The sequence below is a fragment of the Callithrix jacchus genome, chromosome 2 (assembly GCF_049354715.1).
Source record: "Callithrix jacchus isolate 240 chromosome 2, calJac240_pri, whole genome shotgun sequence".
NCBI lineage: Eukaryota > Metazoa > Chordata > Mammalia > Primates > Cebidae > Callithrix > Callithrix jacchus.
This window is the reverse complement of record NC_133503.1, coordinates 44,418,470-44,442,680: the sequence shown is the minus strand read 5'-3', so window position 1 is coordinate 44,442,680 and position 24,211 is coordinate 44,418,470. Positions and strand designations below refer to the sequence as shown.

Genomic DNA, 24,211 nt, shown 5'->3' with positions numbered 1-24,211 from the left:
ATTTCCAGATGGATCTTTATTGCCCACAGACCAGGAGATCCCTAGGTGGAGGAGCCCTACAGGTCGCCAGCACAGCTGTTTTGGCCAGTGTGGCTGTTTTAGCCGGGCGGCTGTTTTGCCGGCACTGTGGCGGGGCAGCTCTCTGTATAAAATACACTGGTCAAGTTGCCCTTTTAAGCTGGCCAGGAGATTCCCAGGCAGCACGGTTGTTTTAGCCGGCAGAGTGGGTCACTGCATGGGAAATCACTCAGATCCTGGTGCCCTTTCAGCAGGCGACTGGAACACCTAGGAGAGTCAACCATTCAACTTAAACAAAAAAAGAGGCTCTGAGGCAGGGAACCAGGTGATCAGGCTTGGCGGGTCCAACCCCCACAAAAACAAACAAAAAAAACAGCAATTGGAAATGCTCGGGGTTGAGAGTTTCACGGCAAGCACAGCTGAACCCAGGATGGTGCAGCTTGGTGGGGGATAGGCATCCGCTATTACTGAGGCACTCCACCCCTACGGAGGAAGTTCGCCATTGCTGAGGCAGCTTGCCATTGCTGAGGCAACCCACCATAACAGAGAGAGTCCGCCATTACAAAGGCAGGCCACCATTGCTGAGGAAGTTCTAACCACATCCATCTAAACAGGACTACAGGGAAGCTCAACGGCAGTAGGGCGGTGCTCAGCAAAGCCTCTGCAGGCAGACAGTGACTAGGCTGCCTCCTTGCTGGGCAGGGCAGCCCTGAAAACAAAAAAAAAGGCAGCAGCACAACAGACACTCATAAATAAAGCCCTAACTCCCTGGGACAGAGCACCTGGGGGAAAAAAGGGGATTTATGAGTTCTGCTGCAGCAGACTTAAACGTACCTGCCTAGCAGGTCTGAAAGAACAACAGAGCTCACAGCTCAACACTTGAGCTCTTATAAAGAAGAGACTGTCTTCTCAAGCAGCTCCCTGACCCCTGTATATCCAAAGAGTCACCTCACAAAAGACTGATCAGACTGACATTTGGCAGGCATCATTCTGGGACAAAGATAGCAGAAGAAGAAACTGGTAGCAACTCTTACTGTTCTGCAGCTGCTGCAGGTGATCCCCAGGCAAGCAGGGCCTGGAGTGGACCTCAGCAGTCCTACAGCAGAGGGGCCAGACTGTTAGAAGGAAAACTAAGAAACAGAAATAACTTCATCATCAACAGCAGTCCTACAGCAGAGGGGCCAGACTGTTAGAAGGAAAACTAAGAAACAGAAATAACTTCATCATCAACAGCAGTCCTACAGCAGAGGGGCCAGACTGTTAGAAGGAAAACTAAGAAACAGAAATAACTTCATCATCAACAGCAGTCCTACAGCAGAGGGGCCAGACTGTTAGAAGGAAAACTAAGAAACAGAAATAACTTCATCATCAACAATCTGTACGTCCACGCAGAGACCCACTCTGAAAATCAGCAACTACAAAGATGACAGGCAGATAAATCCACAAAGATAGGAAGAAACCAGCACAAAAAGGAGGAAAACATCCGAAACCAGAACACCTCTCCTCCTACAAGGGATCACAACTCCTCACTAGCAAGAGAACAAAGATGGATGGACAATGAGTGTGATGAAATGACAGAATCAGAATTCAGAAGGTGGGTAATGAGAAATTTCCGTGAGCTAAAAGAACATGTTCTAACTCAATGCAAAGAAACTAAGAACCTTGAAAAAAGATTTGAGGAAATGATAACAATAATGGACAACTTAGAGAGAAATATGAGTGGATTGAAGTAGCTGAAAAACACAACACAAAAACTTTGCAAAGCATGCACAAGTTTCAACAGCAGAATTGATCAAGCAGAAGAAAGGATATCAGAGGTCGAAGATCAACTCAATGAAATAAAATGAGAAGGCAAGATTAGAGAAAAAAGCACAAAAAGGAATGAACAAACTCTCCAAGAAATGTGGGACTCTGTGAAGAGACCTAATCTACATTTGATAGGTGTACCTGAATGTGATGAAGAGAATGAATCCAAGCTGGAAAATACTCTTCAGGATATTATCCAGGAAAACTTCCCCAACCTAGCAAGGCAGGCCAATATTCAAATCCAGGAAATACAGAGAACACCATAAAGATATTCCTCAAGAAGAGCAACCCCAAGGCACATAATTGTCAGATTCACCAGGGTTGAAATGAAGGAGAAAATGCTAAGGGCAGCCAGAGAGAAAGGTCAGGTTACCCACAAAGGGAAGCCCATCAGACTCACAGCCGATCTCTCAGCAGAAACCCTACAAGTCAGAAGAGAGTGGGGGCCAATATTCAACATCCTTAAAGAAAAGAACTTTCAACCCAGAATTTCATATCCAGCCAAACTGAGCTTCAGAAGTGAAGGAAAAATAAAATCCTTTGCGAACAAGCAGGTACTCAGAGTTTGTCACCACCAGGCCTGCTTTACAAAAGCTCCTGAAAGAGGCACTACACATAGAAAGGAACAACCAGTACCAGCCATTCCAAAAACATACCAAATGGTAAAGAGCATCAACAAAATGAAGAATCTGCATCAACTAATGGGCAAAACAGCCAGCTAGTATCAAAATGGCAGTATCAAATTCACACATAACAATATTAACCCTAAATGTAAATGGGCTAAATGCACCAATCGAAAGACACAGACTGGCAAATTAGATAAAAAGCCAAAACCCATCGGTATGCTGTATCCAGGAAACTTATCTCACATGCAAGGATACACAAAGGCTCAAAATAAAGGGAAGGAGGAAGATTTACCAAGCAAATGGAGAGCAAAAAAAAGCAGGAGTTGCAATTCTCGTCTCTGATAAAATAGACTTTAAAGCAACAAAGATCAAAAGAGACAAAGAAGGTCATTACATAATGGTAAAAGGATCAATAAAACAAGAAGAGCTAATGATCCTAAATATATATGGACCCAATACAGGAGCACCCAGATACATAAGGCAAGTTCTTAATGACTTACAAAGAGACTTAGACTCCCACACAATAATAGTGGGAGACTTTAACACTCCACTGTCAATATTAGACAGATCAACCAGACAGAAATTTAACAAGGATATCCAGGACCTGGAACAAGCAAACCTGATAGACATTTACGGAACCCTCCACCCCAAATCCACAGAATATACATTCTTCTCAGTGCCACATCACACCTACTCTAAAATTGACCACATAATTGGAAGTAAATCACTCCTCAGCAAATGTAAAAGAATGAAAATTATAACAAACAGTCTCTCAGACCACAGTGCAGTCAAGTTAGAGCTCAGAATTCAGAAACTAACTCAGAACCGCACAGCTTCATGAAAACTGAACAACTGGCTCTTGAATGTAGACTGGATAAACAATGAAATGAAGGCAGAAATAAAGAAGTTCTTCAAAACCAACGAAAATGAAGACACAACATATCAGAATCTCTGGGACACATTTAAAACAGTCTCTAGAGGAAAATATATAGCAATAAGTGCCCACATGAGAACAGAGATCCAAAATTGACACCCTATCATCAAAATTGAAAGAGCTAGAGGAGCAAGATCAAAAAAACTCAAAACCTAGCAGAAGACAAGAAATAACTAAGATCAGAGCTGAACTGAAGGAGATAGAAACATAAAAAACCCTTCAAAAAATCAATAAATCCAGGAGCTGGTTTTTCGAAAAGATCAACAAAATAGACAGACCACTAGCCAGATTAATTAAAAAGAAAAGAGAGAATAACCAAATAGATGCAATAATCTATTTGGGAATAAATAAGGGGAAATCACCAGAGATCCCACAGAAATTCAAACCATCATCAGAGAATATTACAAACAACTCTATGCACATAAACTAGTAAACCTGGAAGAAATGGATAAATTCCTGGACACTTGCATCCTCCCAAGCCTAAACCAGGAAAAAGTCAAAACCATGAATAGACCAATAACAAGACCTGAAGTTGGGGCAGCAATTAAGAGACTACCACACAAAAAAAGCCCAGGTCCAGATGGGTTCACAGCCGAATTCTACCAGACACACAAAGAGGAACTGTTACCATTCCTCCCGAAACTATTCCAAATAATCCAAAAAGAGGGAATCCTTCCCAAATCATTTTATGAGACCAACATCATTCTGATACCAAAACCTGGCAGAGACTCAACAAGAAAAGAAAACTTCAGGCCAATATCCATGATGAACATAGATGCAAAAATCTTCAATAAAATACTGGCAAGCCGATTGCAACAGCACATCAAAAAGCTTATCCACCATGATCAAGTAGGATTCATCCCGGGGATGCAAGGCTGGTTCAATGTACACAAGTCTATAAACGTAATTCGCCACATAAACAACCAAAAACAAAAACCACATGATTATCTCAATTGGTGCAGAGAAGGCCTTTGACAAAATTCAACAGCCCTTTATGCTAAAAACCCTCAATAAACTTGGTATTCATGGAATGTATCTCAAAACAATAAAAGCTATTTACAACAAACCAACAGCCAATATCATACTGAATGGGCAAAAACTGGAAGCATTCCCTTTGAAATCTGGCACTAGACAAGGATGCCCTCTCTCACCACTCCTATTCAATATAGTACTGGAAGTTCTAGCCAGAGCAATCAGGCAAGAAAAAGAAATCAAGGGTATTCAAATAGGAAAGGAGGAAGCCAAATTGTCTCTATTTGCAGACAACGTGATAGTATATCTAGAAGACCCCATTGTCTCAGCCCAAAATCTCCTGAAACTGATAAGCAACTTCAGCAAAGTCTCAGGATATAAAATCAATGTGCAAAAATCACAAGCATTCCTATACACCAGTAACAGACTTAAAGAGAGCCAAATCAAGAACGAACTGCCATTCACAATTGCTACAAAGAGAATAAAATACCTAGGAATACAACTAACAAGAAATATAAAGGACCTCTTCAAGGAGAACTACAAACCACTGCTCAACGAAATCAGAGAGGACACAAACAGATGAGAAACATTCCATGTTCATGGTTAGGAAGAATCAATATTGTGAAAATGGCCATACTGCCCAAAGTAATTTACAGATTCAATGCTATCCCCATCAAGCTACCAATGACGTTCTTCACAGAACTGGAAAAAACTACCTTAAACTTCTTATGGAACGAAAAGAGAGCCCACATAGCCAAGTCAATTCTAAGTAAAAAGAACACAGTGAGAGGCATCACACTACCGGACTTCAAACTATACTACAAGGCTACAGTAATCAAAACAGCATGGTACTGGTACCAAAATGGAGATATAGACCAATGGAACAGAACAGAGGCATCAGAGGCAACACAACATATCTACAACCATACAATCTTTGATAAACCTGACAAAAACAAGCAATGGGGAAAGGATTCCCTGTTTAATAAATGGTGTTGGGAAAACTGGCTAGCTTTGTGCAGAAAACAGAAACTAGACCCCTTCCTGACACCTCACACTAAAATTAACTCTAGATGGATTAAAGACTTAAACATAAGACCTGGCACCATAAAAACCCTAGAAGAAAATCTAGGCAAAACCATTCAGGATATAGGAGTAGGCAATGACTTCATGACCAAAACACCAAAAGCATTGGCAACAAAAGCCAAAATAGTTGAATGGGACCTAATCAAACTCCACAGCTTCTGCATGGCAAAAGAAACAGGCATTAGAGTGAATTGGCAACCAACAGAATGGGAAAAGATTTTTGCAGTTTACCCATCTGACAAAGGGTTGATATCCAGAATTTACAAAGAACGTAAACAGATTTACAAGAAAAAAACAAACAAGCCCATTCAAAAGTGGGCAAAGGATATGAACAGACAGTTTACAAAAGAAGATGTACATGAGGCCAACAAACATGAAAAAATGCTCATCATCACTGGTCATTAGAGAAATGCAAATCAAAACTACCTTGAGATACCATCTCATACCAATTAAAATTGTGATCATTAAAAAATCTGGAGACAACAGATGCTGGAGAGGATGCGGTGAAATAAGAACACTTTTACACTGTTGGTGGGAGTGTAAATTAGCTCAACCATTGTGGAAGACAGTGTGGCGATTCCTCAAGGTCCTACAAATAGAAATTCCATTTGACCCAGCAATCCCATTACTGGGTATATATCCAAAGGACTATAAATCATTCTACTATAAGGACACATCCACACGAATGTTCATTGCAGCACTGTTTACAATAGCAAAGACCCGGAACCAACCCAAATGCCCATTGATGATAGACTGGACAGGGAAAATGTGGCACATATACACCATGGAATATTATTCAGCAATCAGAAACAATGAGTTTGTGTCCTTTGTAGGGACATGGATGAACCTGCAGAACGTCATTCTCAGCAAACTAACACAAGAACAGAAAATGAAATACCACATGTTCTCACTCATATGTGGGTGATGAACAATGAGAACACATGGACACAGGGAGGGGAGCACTAGACACTGGGGTCTGTTGGGGGGAATAGGGGAGGGACAGTCGGGGGTGGGAGTTGGGGAGAGATAGCATGGGGAGAAATGCCAGATATAGGCGAAGGGGAGGAAGGCAGCAAATCATACTGCCACATGTGTAACTATGCAACTATCTTGCATGTTCTTCACATGTACCCCAAAACCTAAAATGCAATATAAAAATTAAAAAAAATAGAATGCAAAGGAATTAGGAGACTTGCTCAGTCCCTACATATGTGGCTGGTTCTATGTAGTTTTGGAGAACCCAGATTTAAACTGGTTATATGACTTGAGAGAAATTTGCTAATGCCACACTAATAAACAAAAAGATATGCTATGCATACTCTTTGCATGAGGGAGCAGAGCTGCTGTGCTGCAAGATGAGCTGACAAAGTGACAGTCAAGAATGTAGGCTTAGTGTCACTCTACATGGGTAGCTTGCCCGAAGTACTCCTGAGCCTCTTATCTGTAAACAAGTGTTGCTCTGTGGATTAAGTAAGCTTTTGTGAGTAAAGGATTTAGCGCAGGCCCTTGAAGATGGTAAGGGTTCAAAAATGTTAGCTATCTTTCGGAAAACCTTTAAATGTGTATTTTTTCTTAAAAACATAAATGCAAATATTTCTGTATCTTCTGCATACTCTATAAAAATGAAAAGAGAAAGTTTTAAATTTGGGTTGCTGGAATCTTGAGACTTAAAGAATTTGGAACTTTTTCCATAACCATAATTAAGACTAAGATTTATTAAGCACTCAGATACATTTCATGTCACATGATTGGTTTTCAGCTAAAACAGGATTGGAAGCTGAGTTTCCTGAATTCAGGCTCCATTTTTCCTCACCTACAATGGACCATTTTGTCTGTGTAGATAATGGTTTCTATTAGGAATGAAATATGTTTTGTCCTGAATCTGCTTACATTTCAGGAAAAGCAGATCAGTTCTGGACCAGAGCTTGTCATATTCTAGATAAAACATCTCTCCCAAATTTCCCTCCCTTGCACATTTGATTTCTGATTGGCTTCCCTCCCTTTCTCCTCCTTCTTCTTGGGTTTCCTTTTTACCATCCAGATCACATGTATACCTTTTCTGTCTTTTTTCTTCTCTAGCTCCTTCTTTTCTCTCACTCAATTTCCCCTTCTCCTGTCTCCCTCTCTATTCACCAACACTGATTTTACTACTTAAGTTCCTAAATTTCTGATCAAGAAGTACCCAGTGAAGACACAGCACACAATTAACATGGAGCTAGATTGACTATGGATTAAATCATGCTCCAGAAGCTTATTGACATTAGAATGGAAATATTGGTGCCAAAAGATTAAACCAGCAATGGCAGCCAGTGCAGGGATCCATGAGGTTCCAAAAGAAAACACCACACCAGTCTTGGTGTGAACCCCGGTTAGAACCCTGCCTCTCGGTTAGAACCCCGCCCTTGGATTCAGGCAGACCTGGTTCAAGTTCTGACTCTGTACTTCCTAAGCGTTTCCTCATCTGTAAAGTGGGAAAATATCACAGACCTCCAAGGAGAGTTGAGAGGATTAAAGAAAATACATTACTTTTGCTCAGTTCCTGGCACATGGGGTGAGCTACATGATGGTAGTAGTTATTAAGGTGATGATTAGCAGCTGTATCTACCTCTTCTTTGGCTCCTTTTTCCCCTCCATGCCCAGTCAGTGAGAATAATCGTTCCACTTGGTTATGTTGGTGCAATTCTCCAGGCTTTGGTATAGCAACTGGAATGGAGGAAGGTAGGAATCCCAGAAATATCTCAGCTATAAAACTTTATGTTGTGAAAAAAAATCCTAGTGTTTGAAAAGCTGCAGAAAACAGAAACAATAGAAAGAAATATGTTTAACTGCAAATTATTTTTCTTTCTAATACAAAGAGAAGTAAAAGAGGGAGATGGTAAATTTCATTTTCCCCTGTTGAAATGCAGCCTCCTGCATCCAGGATCCTTTTTATCACCTCTCAGTAGGAAGAGAACACTGCTCTCTCCTTCCATTGTTCTCTCACTGCAAATTATTTTTCTTTCTAATACAAAGAGAAGTAAAAGAGGGAGATGGTAAATTTCATTTTCCCCTGTTGAAATGCAGCCTCCTGCATCCAGGATCCTTTTTATCACCTCTCAGTAGGAAGAGAACACTGCTCTCTCCTTCCATTGTTCTCTCCCGCTATTCCTCCTTCCTTTACGCATCAAACCAATCTACTTGGCTTTCTCTCATCCATGGGAATCCACCACTCCGAGGAGAAATTTGGAATCCAGAAGATTACCGCTCCTCCTTCTCCAGAGAGCTGGGAAGGGAAGTTTTCTCTTCTGCCCCTCCATTTCTCTGCCATCCTGTTTATTAAGCAAAAGTCTCAGATAAGATTTATTGCCACTTTGCCTTTCTCATATCCAGGCAGCTCGTTAATATCGCAGATGAACACCTTTCCTGAGCAGAGTCCTGCAGAGTTCTGTTCCTGCTCTGTGCCCCGTGATTCCGCTGTATTGCCTTGGCAACCAATTAAATACTTTAATGTGTACAGCGATATCATTCTTAATTCTGCAAAAACCAGGGCAACCTGCTCAGAAGGCTTTGGCATGCCAGTCAGTGGTGTTCTCATTGGTATCTGGCTGCATTCTGGTTTGACTTCTTTTTTCACCTCCCAATTACCTCCGAATCCCCTGCAAGCACCTACGTGTCATTCCTAACACACCTGGCCTCAAGTCAAGCAACACCCTCATCAACAAGGCAGGGGCTGGAAGAGATCCTGGGGACAAAATGGCTGATAATGTTTCCATTCGTTTAGCCTCAAGGGAAGATACCAGGAGCTCAGCCACGAGGCTGGCTAATCTATCCGCAGTTTCTTGCAATATGGAAAACATCATGCATTATAATTAAGTATTTAGTGAATGCTGATTGCATTTCAGACCCTGTGTTAGGTACAGAGAAGGACATGATATCTCCTTGCTCATAGAGCTTATAGTCTAGTAGAAAAGAGACATGAGCAGATAGCACTGTACAGTCTGATACATGCTTTGGAGGCTGGAGGGTAGCACTGGAGACTCTGGGAACCTGAGGAGGAACCTAAGGCCAACCTGGCTTTGAGACAGAGGGCTGACTTCTGGGGGAATACAGGCTACACTGGTACCTGAAGATGGGTTGCAGTCAGCCACATGGGGAGTTTCCCCCTTAGCTGGACAGTTTCATTCTTGCCTTCTCTAACACTGGCAGTTTGTCTGATGCCCTCAGCTCGGTGGTCTGCTTCAGACACTCTGGGATTATTTGCCTCATTTCTCCTATCTCTAGGCTAATGTTTTCCTAATAGCCTTTCAGGAAAGGGTGACAGTGAATGATCCACATTCTCTCATGTCTGCTCTTGGTTCCTCTAAGCTGTGCATGCAAGTAGCACCTGAAAGGCACATTTTCCAAAGCCAGCAGTGTTGGGACCACAAGGCCAGGACTCACCACCCAACTTATGTGCCCCTCAATGCTTTCTGAGGTTTGCAATCCTCAGTGTCGTGGGTTTCTGTTGATGCCTATTTTTAAAAAGTACAACCTCAAAATCTTCCCTGAACGTTCCCACAACTAGAGGGATGCTAAATTTTGGTGTGTAATCATATTTTCCTATTTTGTTTTCTTAATATTTACACTTACAGAACACAAACCTCTTGTCTAAAGTGGAGATAGCAGCAGCACTGTTCTCAGTGGTTTGTGTGTAGGTAGGGTTAAATGAGATTCTGTAGGTAGAGCCCAGTGAATGACACACAGTCAGTCCTCCATACATCTACTCTGTTGGAAGAGTTGACCAGTCCCACATCTGTGCTCTTGTAACACATGTGAACACCTTTATTTTAAGATTTATTAACTGCATCATGCATAATAAGTAGGATGCAGTTGATAAATTTTAAAATAAACTTTAAAGTTGAAGTGGTATGTGGTTTACATAAAAGACCACAAGCCATTTGAGGACATGGATCCTGTCTCTCTCACTTTTGGATCCCAAGCAAAGAGTTTTTACCCATCAAAGGCATCTTATAAGTTTCTGTTGAATAAGTGATACCTGAGAAATATTAACAATAACAATGCCTGACATTGATTGCTGCTGAGCTTACTGAATCAGGCCTTGTGTTATGAGCTTTATAAAAGTTATCTTGATAAAGCCTCCAAGTGATGCTATGATTTTTATTATCCCCATGTCTATAGCACAGAGAAATAGCAGTCCAACTGTGGCAGACATGATAGCATGTGAAAAGAGAAACCTACCTGGATGAGTGCAAGCAGGTAGCTAACCTTACTGGGAGCTTATTTGGTGCCAGGCCCTGTACTAAGCACTTTGTAGACATCATCCCATTAAATCCTCCAATAACCATACAAGGTGAGCCTTACTATTTCTATTTCATAGTAACAATGTTCAGAGTCACTAAGTAACTTGCGCAGAAGCACACAGCCAGTACTCATGATGGACAGCCTTTGTTCCAAATCACATTATCTTGTTTACTTGTCTCATCAGATGTCTCAAGTCAGAAGCAGCAGAAAATTGGAATACATATTTTAAAAATAATACTAAACTATGTATTCCCATTATTGAGATGTAATTTTAAATATAAATATATACACATTTACATATACACACATATCAGGGGCTGGAGGGAGGGGAGAATGGGAAGTTATTGTTTAATGGATACAGAGTTTCAGTATGGGATGATGTAAAAGTCCTGGAGATGGATAGTGGTGATGCTTGCATAACAAGGTCAATGTACTTCATGCTGCTGAACTGAACATGTAGCAAAGGCTAGTGTGGTAGATTTTATGCTATGTGTATTTTACCACAATAAAAAATACAATTGTTGAAAAAACAGATAAAATTAGGGCTTTGGCATCAGGAGTACAGCATGAGTACAGCGGCCATGTTTCCACTGGAAATGCTGTCTTCCCTTCATATTGGAGGCCATATCAGTTCAACTCATAAACGCAGTGACAAATTCTTTCAGAGCCTCTGCCTTTCTGTCACTGGTATCCCTGTGACAATTAAGTATCAATGAAGATGAAGTGTTTCTCTCAAGATCAAAGAGCACATGAAATTTGTGGTGTATGACGCAAGAGTTTAGACATATGCAGAGTGACATTGCCTATCTTCTTAGGGTTAGCAACTCATGAGCTAAGAGATTTTGAAGCTGGCCCATTGTATTTTCCTGAGAATGATGTTCATCACCTAAAAAAGGTATTTAGTAAGGTGATTCACAGCAAGAATGTTTCAATCACCACATGACTTTATGCCTAATATAATGTGCTGCTTGTTCCTCAAATAGCTCTGTAATGGCTTAATTCATGAAGGGTGCATTTCTGCATAATGAGGAGTTATTCTGTGATCCTATGAGGTCTGCCACAGACATGACCATGTTTATTTATTTACTCTTCCATTAAAAAAATTCCTAATATGGGCCAAGCTGTGCGCTGGGTGCTCTGAGCACAGTATTCAGAGATAAGATGAGGTGCTTGTTCTGGTGGTGCTCGGAAAAAAGATCGAAGAAATGACAGAGCTCTGAGATGAACTCAGCTTCTATTTGAGTCCTGGAGTCTGAGCTCATGAGTGTCTCTGGTGTGAGCTCTCAAGACAGAGCCTGGGACATAGCAGGCACTTAGGAATAGTTTATTGAATCCTCTGGCTTCTGAGCTGGAGATCTGGAGCAGTGTGACCCTGGGGGCTGGCACAGGTCCCAGTTGTAGGAAGCAGGTCATGGTGAATGGATTTATCTTTCCCTGCCCATTTTCTATCACCTACTTTGGATGTTCTTGCTTGTGTTCATGTGTGCTAGGGGTATCGGGTAACCTGACCATTTCAATAGAAAAGAACGGCTCTGTCTGCCAGGGACATGGAGACTGCTCCACAGTTACCCAGTAAGCTTGGTCACCTGCTTGGAGTAGAGATAACTTCTTGTTTGGCTGCCTTGAATCCAAGAAGTTGCTGTAGATACAGCCGATAGGCCTCATGATGGCAGGCAAGCAGTCTGGCGTGACAGCTGCTGGAGAAACTTTATTACAGAGAGCACTTGACATGCATCTTCCTAGTGGTATCTAGTCACCCTGATAGGAAGGCAAGTATTTAGTCACTCTGCCTCTCCTCCATCTGTTTCTGTCCCTTCTCTTTCAGCTTCCATTCTCATTCAAGATATCCCTGCCCTGTCCTGCCTTTTCTAGGTCCACATGCCCAGGACAGACCCTCCCTTTTCTTCCCTTGATCATAAGTGTAATGACCCTTAAAACATGTTTCTAGGAAGTTTCTTTTTACTAATCAAGCTTTATTTTGTTCAGTATGAATTGCCTCACCACCTGACATTTTCATAAACCATCATTTCTTGAGTCTAAGAATTCTTTGTCTTAATCAACTTTATTGGGTTATAATTTACGTAAAAAATGTACCCCATTTAAGTGTGTCCGCTTTGATGTTTTGGTAAACCTTTATACCATTGCATAAAACATTTTCATTATCCAAAAAAATTGCTATGGTTTATGGTTTTGTCTTTTCTTCAATTTTATATAAGTAGAATAAGACAATATGTACTTTTTGGAAAGACACTTCTTTTTTTCACATCTTAACATTTCTAAAATTGGATGCATCTTACAGTGAGTATCTAACATGGTAGTGTTTTTCTTTCTCTCTAAGAACTGTAACTAAACAGACAATACATCTTATACGAATACCTTAAAATCAGCATCAATACCCCTACTTTTGATATATTTATCTATATTATATATATTACGTATATAATATATATATATGTTTGTATACATGGATACTGACAAGTTGGTTTACCAACTAGTCTTGACTGTTTTTTGCACTGAGGAGGTGAGAATCTTTGCTTTGCTGTGTAGGTTACCATAGAGCCTATAGCTGAAAACTGGTAGGAACTAAATAAATACCACAGAGGGTGGCAATAGTGAGTTTCCAAGAGTTTTCTAAAAATATCTTTTGCATTATGACTGAGCATGTGAAGTCTGAGACAGCATTTCTCAAGTTTGTTCCATGGACAATTAATATTACTAAGATGCTAATACAACACAAGGGAGAAGAAGGGGCTGTCAGTGCCATAGGAATTTGGGACATGTTTCTTATTAAAATCTCACTTGGAAATCCACAATTCATTAGCATGCTAAAACTTGCAAAAAGTCCTGGAGCAAAGAGAAAATGTTTAGCTTTAATCTCAGGTTTGTTTGACCCTGGCATTTTGTGGCACCCCTCATTACAGAATTCACCATGTGAAAGGCTGGTCTAAAGTACAAGCATGAATAAACAGAAGGAGAGGGAAAGGGAGAGCCAGGTGTGGTGGCATGTATCTGTAGTTGTAGCTACTCAGGAAGCTGAAGCAGGAGGATTGCTTGAGCCCAGGAGTTTGAGGCTGCAGAAAGCTATGACTGGGCCACTGCACTATAACTGAGTGACAGAGTGATGCCCCGTCTCTAAAGCAGTTTTTTTTTAAAGGGAAAAGAAATTGAGTAAAGTTGTCCAAGTTGAGTATCCCTTGGGACCAGAAGAGTTTCAGATTTCAGATTTTTTGGGGGGAGTTTGGAATATTTGCAGAATACACACTAGTTGTGCATCCCAAATTGAAAAATCTGAAATCTGAATTTCAAAATGCTTTAATGAGTACTTCCTTTGAGCATCATGTCAGTGCTCAAAAAGGGCTGGATTTTGGAGCATTTCGAATATCAGATTTTCAAATTAGGGCTACACAATCCATATTTGAGCTGGTCCCAGCTAAGCCCAAAGTGATATAACGGTGCCTGCAATGGGCCAGATGAGGATGCTCTTCAAGAGGCAAGGGCTGAATAGACACTTTTCTTCTCTCCTAAGTCTTTTTTGTAGTGTGAAGGGACAGGTGGGCAGGCAACTCTTCCTAAGAGGAAATGAAAACAACACAAAAATATGCATTGGCTAAACCCTTAGGTAACATGTCCCTAATGCACATGGCAGATAATTGAGGTTGAGTAAGAAAAAGCTTATGCTCCACCCACTGCCTCAGAGCTTAGGCCATCCTGTGGGCAGCAAGCTGTTTGTGTTTGTCCACTGCTTGGCCAGACACCTTTAACTGATAAAAACAAAAACAAAACCAAACAAAAAAGTCCTGAAGTAGGTAATGGAATGACTGGCTACAACATGGAGGGGCCCTTCACAGGAATTACTTGGTCACTGAAATGGTAGCAAAGATGTTCTCGGAAACAGCATTGATCTAATACACATCGAAATGAAAGGTGATCAGAGTGAGTCAGGTAAAAATCAGGCAGAGTCTAAAAGAAACACGCAGGAGCTTACGTTCCCTTCTGAAAATAGTTATACAGCAAAACTGACTCTTTTTTCTTGGCATTTATTTCTACAAATTTTAACACATACACAGTTTCATGTAACTACTACTGCAATCAGGATACGTAGCAGTTCCATCACCTCATTCTGCCCCTTTATGGTCATATCCTCCCCCATCCTGTAACCCCTGGCAACCACTCATCTATTTTCCATCACATGGTTTTGTCTTTTTGAGAACTCCCTTTCCTCTTGCAATTCTCTTTGCTTATTATTTTTTTTAGCAGGGATCCCTGCATGTTTCTGTGTATATGCAAAGAGCTCTAGTGCCAGCAGACTTTCTCCTCTGTTCTTGCTCTTTTGTTATTTACTGTTGCTAACATTTATTAGCTTCTATTATGTGCCACGCACCTGTGCTAAGCTCTTTATATATATTATCTCATTTTAATCTCACAATAGCTGTATGATATATGTACACCTTTATTAATTCCATTATACAAATCTAGAAACTGAGGATCAGAGAGGTTAAGTGAATTGCCAAAGGCCTCACAGCCAACCAGCAATTCAATCCTAGCACAAATATAGCCCACTTCACCGTAAATCCTTAAAATGCTACAGTAAGCAATAAAAGAGAGGAAACTAACTAGGAAAGAGGTGCACTGAGAGAGATTGGAGGCAGTGCCAATGTGGGGCCATGTGGTTATTAAAAATGTTTGCAAATGTGTGTGAAGCTGGAGAACCATCTGGGTCTCTTGACTTTTCGACCTCAGCCCCTACCTTTATGTCTTTCTCCACCTGCCACATATGGTCCTTGCTGTCCCAAATGGCACTTATCTGCTGTTTTCAGGGGCCTGGTATGATTTTAATTCCTTTGCAAATTTAGCAAAAAAAAAAAAAACCCTACTGTCTACATCACAGCTCTGTCACAGGATACAGCGTCTGAGACCCAGGAAAAGGGCTGGCCTGCCTTCTGGTTTCTGCCCAACCTCAATTCCCTGATGTGCTTTCTGACCTCATTTTTTTCCCCATTGGTTGTTTGCAACACCAGCTGAAAAGTTTCTAGGACAAAGCCACCTGGTCTGTGTGCTGGAGGTGGCAGGGATGTTCTTGCTGACAAGGGGCAAATAAGACAGAAATGTGTGTGACTGGCATGATACTAGCAATGTAGAAAGTCCAGGCTCGCAGAACCCATGGCAACATTTGTGTTGGGGCATAGAGTGAGCAGGAAAAAAATGAAAGATAGAAAAGTTAATGAAGAATTGATGATGCTGAGGAAGTAGACCACGTTCTTGCCCTGTGCATGGTTTTCCTTTGAATGCGCTGTTTGGGGAAGTGAAATTAGTTAGGGAGTTTTCTCCTAGAATTGATCATTAGCACCTTAAGGGTGCTGGAAGTGAGCTGCGAAGCCAGCACATGCTGGGAAGAATCACACAACTGAATCATGGCCACAGATCATATGGAAGCAAACAAAACAGTGAAAAATCAGGCCACCAAGGACCATCCCTGGATGGCACTTGCTTAATAAGGGGCTGAAAGGTATGTGTAATTTAGAGTAGAAAGTATTGAGTCATTTCAATAACAACCGCAGCTAACATTTACTGAGCACTTAATATGACCCAGTCACTGTGCTTAGAGCTAAGTGACATGAATCATCTCACTTATTCTCACAACAACCCTCTGAGGTAGGTACTACTATTATCTCCAATTTACAGGTGGGAAATTGGAGGACCTGAGGTTTAAGTGAGTCACCCAAAGTACACAACTGTTGAGGGTCAGAGTTGGGATTTGAATTTTGGTATTTCTCAAACCCAAGTCCACAGATTCTTAACTTCTCTGCTTTACCACCTATCCTAAGTCAGAAATATTACTAAAGTGTAACAGAATGAGGAGGAAGAGAGGTCAGCTTTCAGGAACCTACAATCCTTTTGAAGGCTTGCCAATTTCCTTTGCTTTCTCTGGAGTAGGGGAAGGAGTAGGAACCACTGGGATTTGTACCACCATGGGCTCCTCCTGGAGGAGTCTGGTAATCTTGCCTGTTGGTTTGAAATAATTGCATGCTGTAGAAACCTACAGCTGTTTCTCAAGTTTTCTTTTTACACAGTCATCTTGGGAGGGTTTTAGACATGTAGGCACAATAGACTTTTTTTCTCTCTATTGGGCTGGCACCATGAGGTGTGACGATTGGTTCCACCCTAGAACACTGGCTGGCACAGGATGCATCGGGCCTCTTTGAGCCAACAAAAAGAGCTCGATGAGCTTGTTTTTTAGATGAGTCTAGGTGAACAGAACAGACTCTCAGCTTCAAAAGCTCATGGACAGAAAGTTAAATGAACTCTTTGGAGTGCCAGGTTATCAGCAAGTCCTTTGAAAGAGGTGTTTTACAAAATGGCACCCTATGACAACAGGTTATTTATGCTCTCCATGAGGAGTACTTTATACTTAGTGTTATCCTGGCCTGCACTCATCACAGAATCAAGTTTAATAATAATCATACCTATGACACTCTCCCGCGAGGGCTGTTACTCCTACATTTTGTAGCATGCCTCATGCGTGGCAGGGCACAATACACAGTCAATAATCATGTTCACTGTGATAACGATCTTCCAAATGTGTTTCATCTAAGGCTCTCAAAGTGTTTGGTAGACATTAATTAGTAAAGCCTCACAGTGGTTGTCTGTTTTTATAAAAGACATCTTCCCATTTTATAGAATTTTACATTGAGATTCAGCAAACATAAGTGGCTTGCCCAAAGTCACACAGCATGTCTATATGTATCTTAATGATGATGCTTTGCATTCACGTAGCAGATGTTTTCTAAGGCAGTAAGTATATGTTGCAAAGGTAATTTTCACACTATCTTGGAGGAAAATGGGTAGCAAGTGTTATTAGCATTTGACTAGATTGGCTGAACTACAGCAGAGAGGGCAAGGAACTCAGGAGGATTTGACCAAGGATGAAAGTCCATTCCTCTGACTTTGAACAGACCATAGCATCCAGACAAGCCTTAGTTCTTTTAACTGAGGGATGCATGGTTGCTTTCATGCTTGCCGAAAATACAGTTAATATTTTTGGGAGCAGACGCATGTTGCAGAACGACAGCCATATTGACATCCAGAAATGGGTTTGTTCATATTCCCATTGAGGAAGGCAAAAGGGATGAGAGGAGTCACTTCAAGAAAGGATAGGTAGGAAGCAAAGGAATTGGGAGGTGGGGGGAAGGGAGTGCCAGCTCTGCTCTCTTACAGAGCATCTTTCTAGCCCAGGTCCTGCCTGAACACAGGAGCTCTTGAGTTTCAGCCTCAGGACAGGACTTGGTCCATCACAGCTTGGAGGGTGGGCACAGACCATAGTCTGGTGTTATAAGTCCCTGCGAAAGAATTCCAGAGAGACCCTGTATCTTAAAGGCTGTCTCTTCTGTACAGCCAGCTCTCTCCTCTATTGCCTGTGCCAGAAGGACTCTGGGAATCCTCTACGGTTAAAAACTCGGTAGCTGTAAATCAATTCATCGCTACCTTTTCTTTGCAACACAGCCACATTGAGAAAGATGAAAACCACAGCAAAAATATTTCAAGTTGATAAGGGAACTGCCTCCTCCCAGCGTGACACCACTTCTTGAGTGAGTGATGATACTCTGCTAAAAGGCAGTCAGACTTCTGCAAGGTGGGGAGGGGGAGAGGTTGCTGGGTCTTAGGAATTCAAGGAGGATTTGCTGACCCAGAGATAGAGCCCTTTTCTCTACCAACAAGGCATGTTGGAGAACAATTTGCCTCCTTACCCTCGACTCCGCCATTTCCAGACCTGTGGATTCTGACTGATGACTAGACCAGGGCTAGTGGAGGGACTTAAAAAGAGTTCCAAGCCCTTTTCTGGAATGCATTCGCACATAAGCACAATGGCAATAAAGAGTCTACGGCGAAGAAATCAAGAGTCTATAGTGAAAAAATGTCCCACTTCTTCGCAACCTCATTTTTGAATGTTTACACATGGGTGGTTTCAAGGTGCAGTGAACCCAGGAAGGGTAGCTGTTGGAAGAAAAATTTTGGAAAACTGTTCCAAATGTGTATCTCAAGCCACTCCTCACTCCTGAGTGAGGAAGGAGTCCTGCAAGACTCTCCCACATGCTGATCCTCTTCACAGCAGGGAGACATGGGACCTTGCTGCCCGAGCAAGCCTTAGACTCTAATGCTTGCTCTAGGTAAGACTTCAAGGAATGCAGTTTTGATTTTCTAAGTATGCCAATGGCCCAAGCCACAGCTTTCCATGTCCACTTTGTCACACTGACTCCAGGGGTGACAGTGCAAATAATTCTGCTGGACTCACAAGGAGCATGTCCTTCTCTCCAGATGTGCCCCTACACATTAGTCCACAACAAGGCTCATAGCCAGGTCAGATGAAGTCCTCAGGGTGTGCTGTCAGCTCTGGACAGAGGCATTCCTATTATCCAAACATAAAAGCATTACTGGGTGATCTCCTGTGAGGCTCAACTGGGTCCATTTGGTTTTTTAATTGCAGCCTCTGCTGTGTATCTTCTGTGTATTTCATTCATTTTGCAAAACGAGACACATGTGCAGAGCTCCTATACACAGCTGATGTACTTCACAGCCCAGCCTTTGCTATCAATCAGTCCACCCACATAGACGCTTCCCTCCTGCACTATCTCCTGCATCAAGTATCTCGATAGCTTGAAACAGATTATGAATGAGTATTGCCATAACAGCACTTTATGACTAGGGGTGGGATGATGGATTTGGGTAAAATTAAAAAAAACAACCTGACATTTAGAAATTTCTGAGATCTCAAAAGCAACAAGCAGTTGGATTTATTTTCTTTTTTTCCCCACCCTCCATGCGTTTGCCAGACACTGGTTTGGCCTCAGAAAAGCAGAATTGAAAGACCAAAATTATAATCTAAAAGGCTTTCCTTGTTCTACTACTTTCTGGACAAAAGGGAAAGAAGAACCTAGGAAGCTTTGATAGTTCTAAAGAGAATGATTAGATAAGCTCAGGCTTCTGTTGTATTTGAGTAAAATGATCACTGCCCACAGAAACATCACTTAGGAATCACCAGCGGTACTCTGAAATGTAACTAAAAGAAGATAAGTTCTAGCTCCTTGTATGCACAAATCCAACCCCAAAGTGGACATGACAGTAACAAATAAGATCTCTCTTACCCCATCCATGTGGATTCTGATATTAGGCACTAGCCGGAAAGGACTGGCCTGCAGACGTCTGGGGTTGGTCCTGCTTTTCCTGCCATCCTGCAAGGTCATCGTGCCGGGCCTGCGGAAGGAGCCCCCTCTTCCGGAGCTCTGCCCTGAGCGCACGCCATCCAGAAGGCGCACGAGCAGCAGGTTGGCCGGTAGCGCCTCGATGCTGCAAAACACTGGCGTCCTGCATTCGGGGCACCGCAGCTCCTTGTGGGCCTTGAAAACCCTCTGTAGACATGGTTTGCAGAAGGTGTGCTGGCAAGGGAGGACTTTGGCCGTGACATCGAGCTTCTCAAAGCACACAGGGCACTCCAGAAGATCAAGTAACGTCAAATCATCCATTTTATTTCAAAACTCCAGTCCCCACCTGGAGGAGCAGAGTCCACATGGCAGGGTCCTTTGAGCCACCCGGGGAAGAGCTGGTCTCTTGAAAACGTCAGAATTCTTGCCTGCTTGAAGGAGAGAGAGGAGAGGAAAAAAATGTGACTGCTCTGAGAGGTATATCCCACCTACATGGAGGCAGTGTCTCATGAGGCAGTTCGCAAGCACTTTGTTCTGGCACCCAAGTTTCAAATGACTCATTCTGATTCAATGCTAGCAGGTATAAGACTCAACTCATGCTTGCTCTGAGGATCAGAGGGAACATTCAGCACAGGACTGACTGCTCATTGCCTGTAGGGGACAGGAGAGCAGGGACATAAACCGGCCTGCTGAAGTGGCCACCCAACCCCTCTCGCCCAGCCAGGGCGGGAAGAGGTCTTTTACACCTGCCTGGTGAAATCTTCTGGACAGTTGCAATTCTTAACAACAAAGCCCCCTCCAAACACAATTTCTGAATAGCTATCTCCTCCTTCTCCATCCCCTAGATCTCAGTGTATCTATCATCTGCATCACATGAGGATTAGTTTAGGTGGGTAAGTACATCTGAATCTCATGCAGATGTAGAATTATTTCCTTCATAATACATCTTCCCACATTATTCTAGCAATGTACAAGAAAATTTTCCATTATAAACCCATTTCCAAAAATGGTTTTGCCTTAACTACAGGCTAGGGTACTTGGAAGCTTTGTTTCTTTTCTTTTGTCAGCTTTTTTTCCCCTCCTCATTCTGATTACCTAAGGCTCAGAAACAAGATTCCTCCCACAAGGTAAAGTCGTGCAGCCTGTTTAGTTACTTTGACATTATTCTCAGTTTCAAATGAAGCAGATAGGAATTCTGGATTGTGGTCACAACCTGTAAGAACCATACTAGGGCAGCATACACAGGTATGGGTCGGCGTGTGTGTGTGTGTGTGTGTGTGTGTGCGCTCGCGCGTGCGGTCTGAAAACAGTGCTTGTTCCAGAAACAAGTTTCCTTTTGGATGTATGAAAGGAAGCCTCCAGTTTAGAAGTCTGGGGAAAAGTGAGCTGCCCCTTACAAGTGCCAGGGCTTCGGTGAACACCGAACCCAGAGGTTTGGCAAGAAGGGCAGTGGCCCCATTAGCGACTAGTAAGCAGGAAAGACACGACGCCAGGATGAGCGATGGCGCCTCGCTGCCTAAGACTCCTCTCCAAAGATGTCAGCGCGGCGGCGGGCTGGGGCGGCGTGTGGGGGCCACTAACCTTGTGCGCGTAACCTCTGCTGAATTCAGCTCAGCCCCCTCCTCCGCGCAGCAGGGGTGCGCGGCTCCCTCCAACTGGCTTCCTTTCCCCCAGCGCCGCCGCTGCAGCCACCGCTCAAAAACTTTAACCACTCAGTCTTACTCATTTCAAGGGATCGCCTTACCCAGCCCTGTTAACGCTTTCACCGCCAGGCTGCTGCCTACCAACGACGCTTTTGTTGTGGTTAACTTGATGTCCTTTCCTTTAGTTAACTGAATTGTTTCTGGAAAAGATTATAAGAGGCAAAACCTAAGCCAGTCCCCAAGGCCAAGTATTTACAAAGTTCCTATTTTCACCTTTCCCATTTTCTCTAGTATCCAAGGAATCGGAACCTGCTCCATTCCAAACATACCAAAGTGATTGTGTTTATTTTAAAACTTCATAAGGATTTCCTGGGAAGGTCAAAAGTAAAAATGGTCAAGCTATGAAAATAAGGATAAGCTGGACACACAGAAAATACTGCTTTTTAAAAATCATAGTTAATCTCTGAATTTAGAGACTGAATTTAGAGGGACTTCAGTGATCTTTTTGCTTAATCTGTTTAAATTAAGAAACTAGTGTCATGTATATACATACATATGCAAAAAATCAAAGCACAGAGAAGCTTTTTCAAAAAAATGAAAAGCAGTGGTCTCCAAGTTGTCCTCCTGTCTGTTACCAACTAGTCTTTTCATATCCTCAGATTATGCTCATGTTTCTATTTTTTGATTTATCAATAATACATTTCATTTAAAATTACAAAGGTATCCAACTGTGAGTAATAACGATCTTACCTAATACCAGGGTAGCCCTTATCTGTGTCAAGCACTGTTCTAAATACCTATGTTAGCCCTTTAACTCTTTAAAGGATACACTAAATTCTTCTTTACTTTTATTTTGCAGATGAGGTAACTTGAGACACAGAGAGGGTAAATAACTCATCCCAGGACTCACAGTTAGTGGAAGGCAAGTGGTCTGTGCTCTTAACAATGTCATGGAGTGATACAACTTTAAGAGGCTGGCAGGGTGGGGCAATGGCTCATGCCTGTAATGCCTGTAATCTCAGCACTTCGGGAGGCCAAGTGGGTGGATCATGAGGTCAGGAGATTGAGACCATCTTGGCCAATCCAGACAGTGAAACCCTGTCTCTACTAAAAATACAAAAACTATCCGGGCATGATGGTGCATGCCTGTAGTCTCAGCTACACAGGAGGCTGAGGCAGGAGAATCACTTAAACCCAGGAAGTGGAGGCCGCAGTGAGCTGAGATCGCACCACTGCACTCCAGCCTGGGCGAAAGACTGAGACTCTGACTCCAAAAATAACAAGAGGTGAAGAGGTGGTTCAAGGGAGCTAAGTCTTCTCTAAGAGAGCAAGAAGTCAAAAGATAATGGCCAAAACTGGCTACTCTCTTGCAGATAAGGCAACTGCAACCAAAATGATCATGGGATTCTTTGAAGTTGTCCAGTGAGTTAGGGGCAGAATTGGGACTAAAAACTAGGTGCTCAAGGCCAGCCGTAGTGACTCACGCCTGTAATCCCAGCACTTTGGAAGGCTGAGATGGGTGGATTGCTTGAGGTTAGTAGTTTGAGACCAGCCTGGCTAACATGGTAAAGCCTGATCGCTACTAAAAATACAAAAATTGGCTGGGCGTGGTGGCTGGGAGTACTTGGGAGGCTGAGGCACAAGAATTGCTTGAACCTGGGAGCTGGAGGTTGCAGTGAGTTGAGACCACGCCATTGCACTCCAGCCTGGGTGACAGAGTGAGACTCTATCTCAAAAAAAGAGAAAGAAACTAGGTGTTCTTTTAAAAATTATTGTTATTACTATATCTTCTCTTTAGACTGAGGATGACCGTTATTTTGCAGATTGAGTTCAGATACAGCTCAATGGGAAAATCTTAAGAGGAGACCAGGAGGTCTGAAAACATTGTTTACATGTTTTTCCACCTTTTTTCATGTTAGTTCCAAAAAATCAAACATGTGCTTGGGCCAGAACTTTAGGATGGGGGAGATGGTTATCTATTTTCTGAGCACTGAGGCCTAATTTTGATGTAGGTCAATTTCATAGACCAGTTTCAACTACTACTTTTTTAACCTTACTTTTGAGCTCGATAACAACCCATCCCATTCTGCTTGCCTGTCTCCTTCTATTAATTCCTAATCTTGAGTCTGTGCCACTAAGGATTCTCCTTATGGTTTACTATCCTCTTACTCTGTTTCCCACTTAGCAAAGCTGAGTCAATTTCCTTTGTACCCTGCAGTGGTCTCACTCCTTAAAAAGGGCCACTCCTATGCTGGAACTCCTGTTGCAGAGATTGGCAATAATATTTTCTCTTATTCCTTTTCTTGTTTTTAAACATATCCTATTGCCTTTACATACTCATATTTGCACATGCATGCATACACTTGCATAGGGATGCACACACACATAATTTTTTTTTTTTTGGAGACAGAGTCTCACTTTGGCTCCAGGTGCCAGGCTGGAGTGCAGTGGCACAATCTCAGCTCACTGCAACCTCTGCCTCCCGGGTTCAAGCAATTCTCCTGCCTCAGCCTCCAGAGTAGCTGGGACTACAGTCACATGCCACCACACCCAGCTAATTTGTGTATTTTTAGTAGAGACGGGGTTTCATCATGTTGGTCAGGATGGACACACACATAATCTTAATCATAGTAACACGTATGGAGCACTTGC

The 24,211-nt window shown here is 42.3% G+C and overlaps 1 protein-coding gene across 10 annotated transcripts in view; it reads right to left on the bottom strand.

The window, feature by feature from the left end:
- The window catches only part of SH3RF2 (SH3 domain containing ring finger 2), a 159,561-nt gene extending 137,931 nt beyond the window's left edge, over positions 1 to 21,630 (bottom strand). For 5 of the 10 annotated variants that reach the window (XM_078362258.1, XM_078362277.1, XM_078362286.1 and 2 more), the window contains exon 1: positions 19,860 to 20,410. In XM_078362258.1, the coding sequence (XP_078218384.1) occupies positions 19,860 to 20,237 (378 nt within the window). In that variant the 5' untranslated portion in view covers positions 20,238 to 20,410. Of the gene's footprint in view, positions 1 to 19,859; positions 20,411 to 21,497 lie in introns of those variants that run through there. The other 5 variants (XM_035287542.3, XM_035287547.3, XM_078362278.1 and 2 more) reach the window with 2 other exon arrangements.
- Positions 21,631 to 24,211: the final 2,581 nt, after the last annotated feature.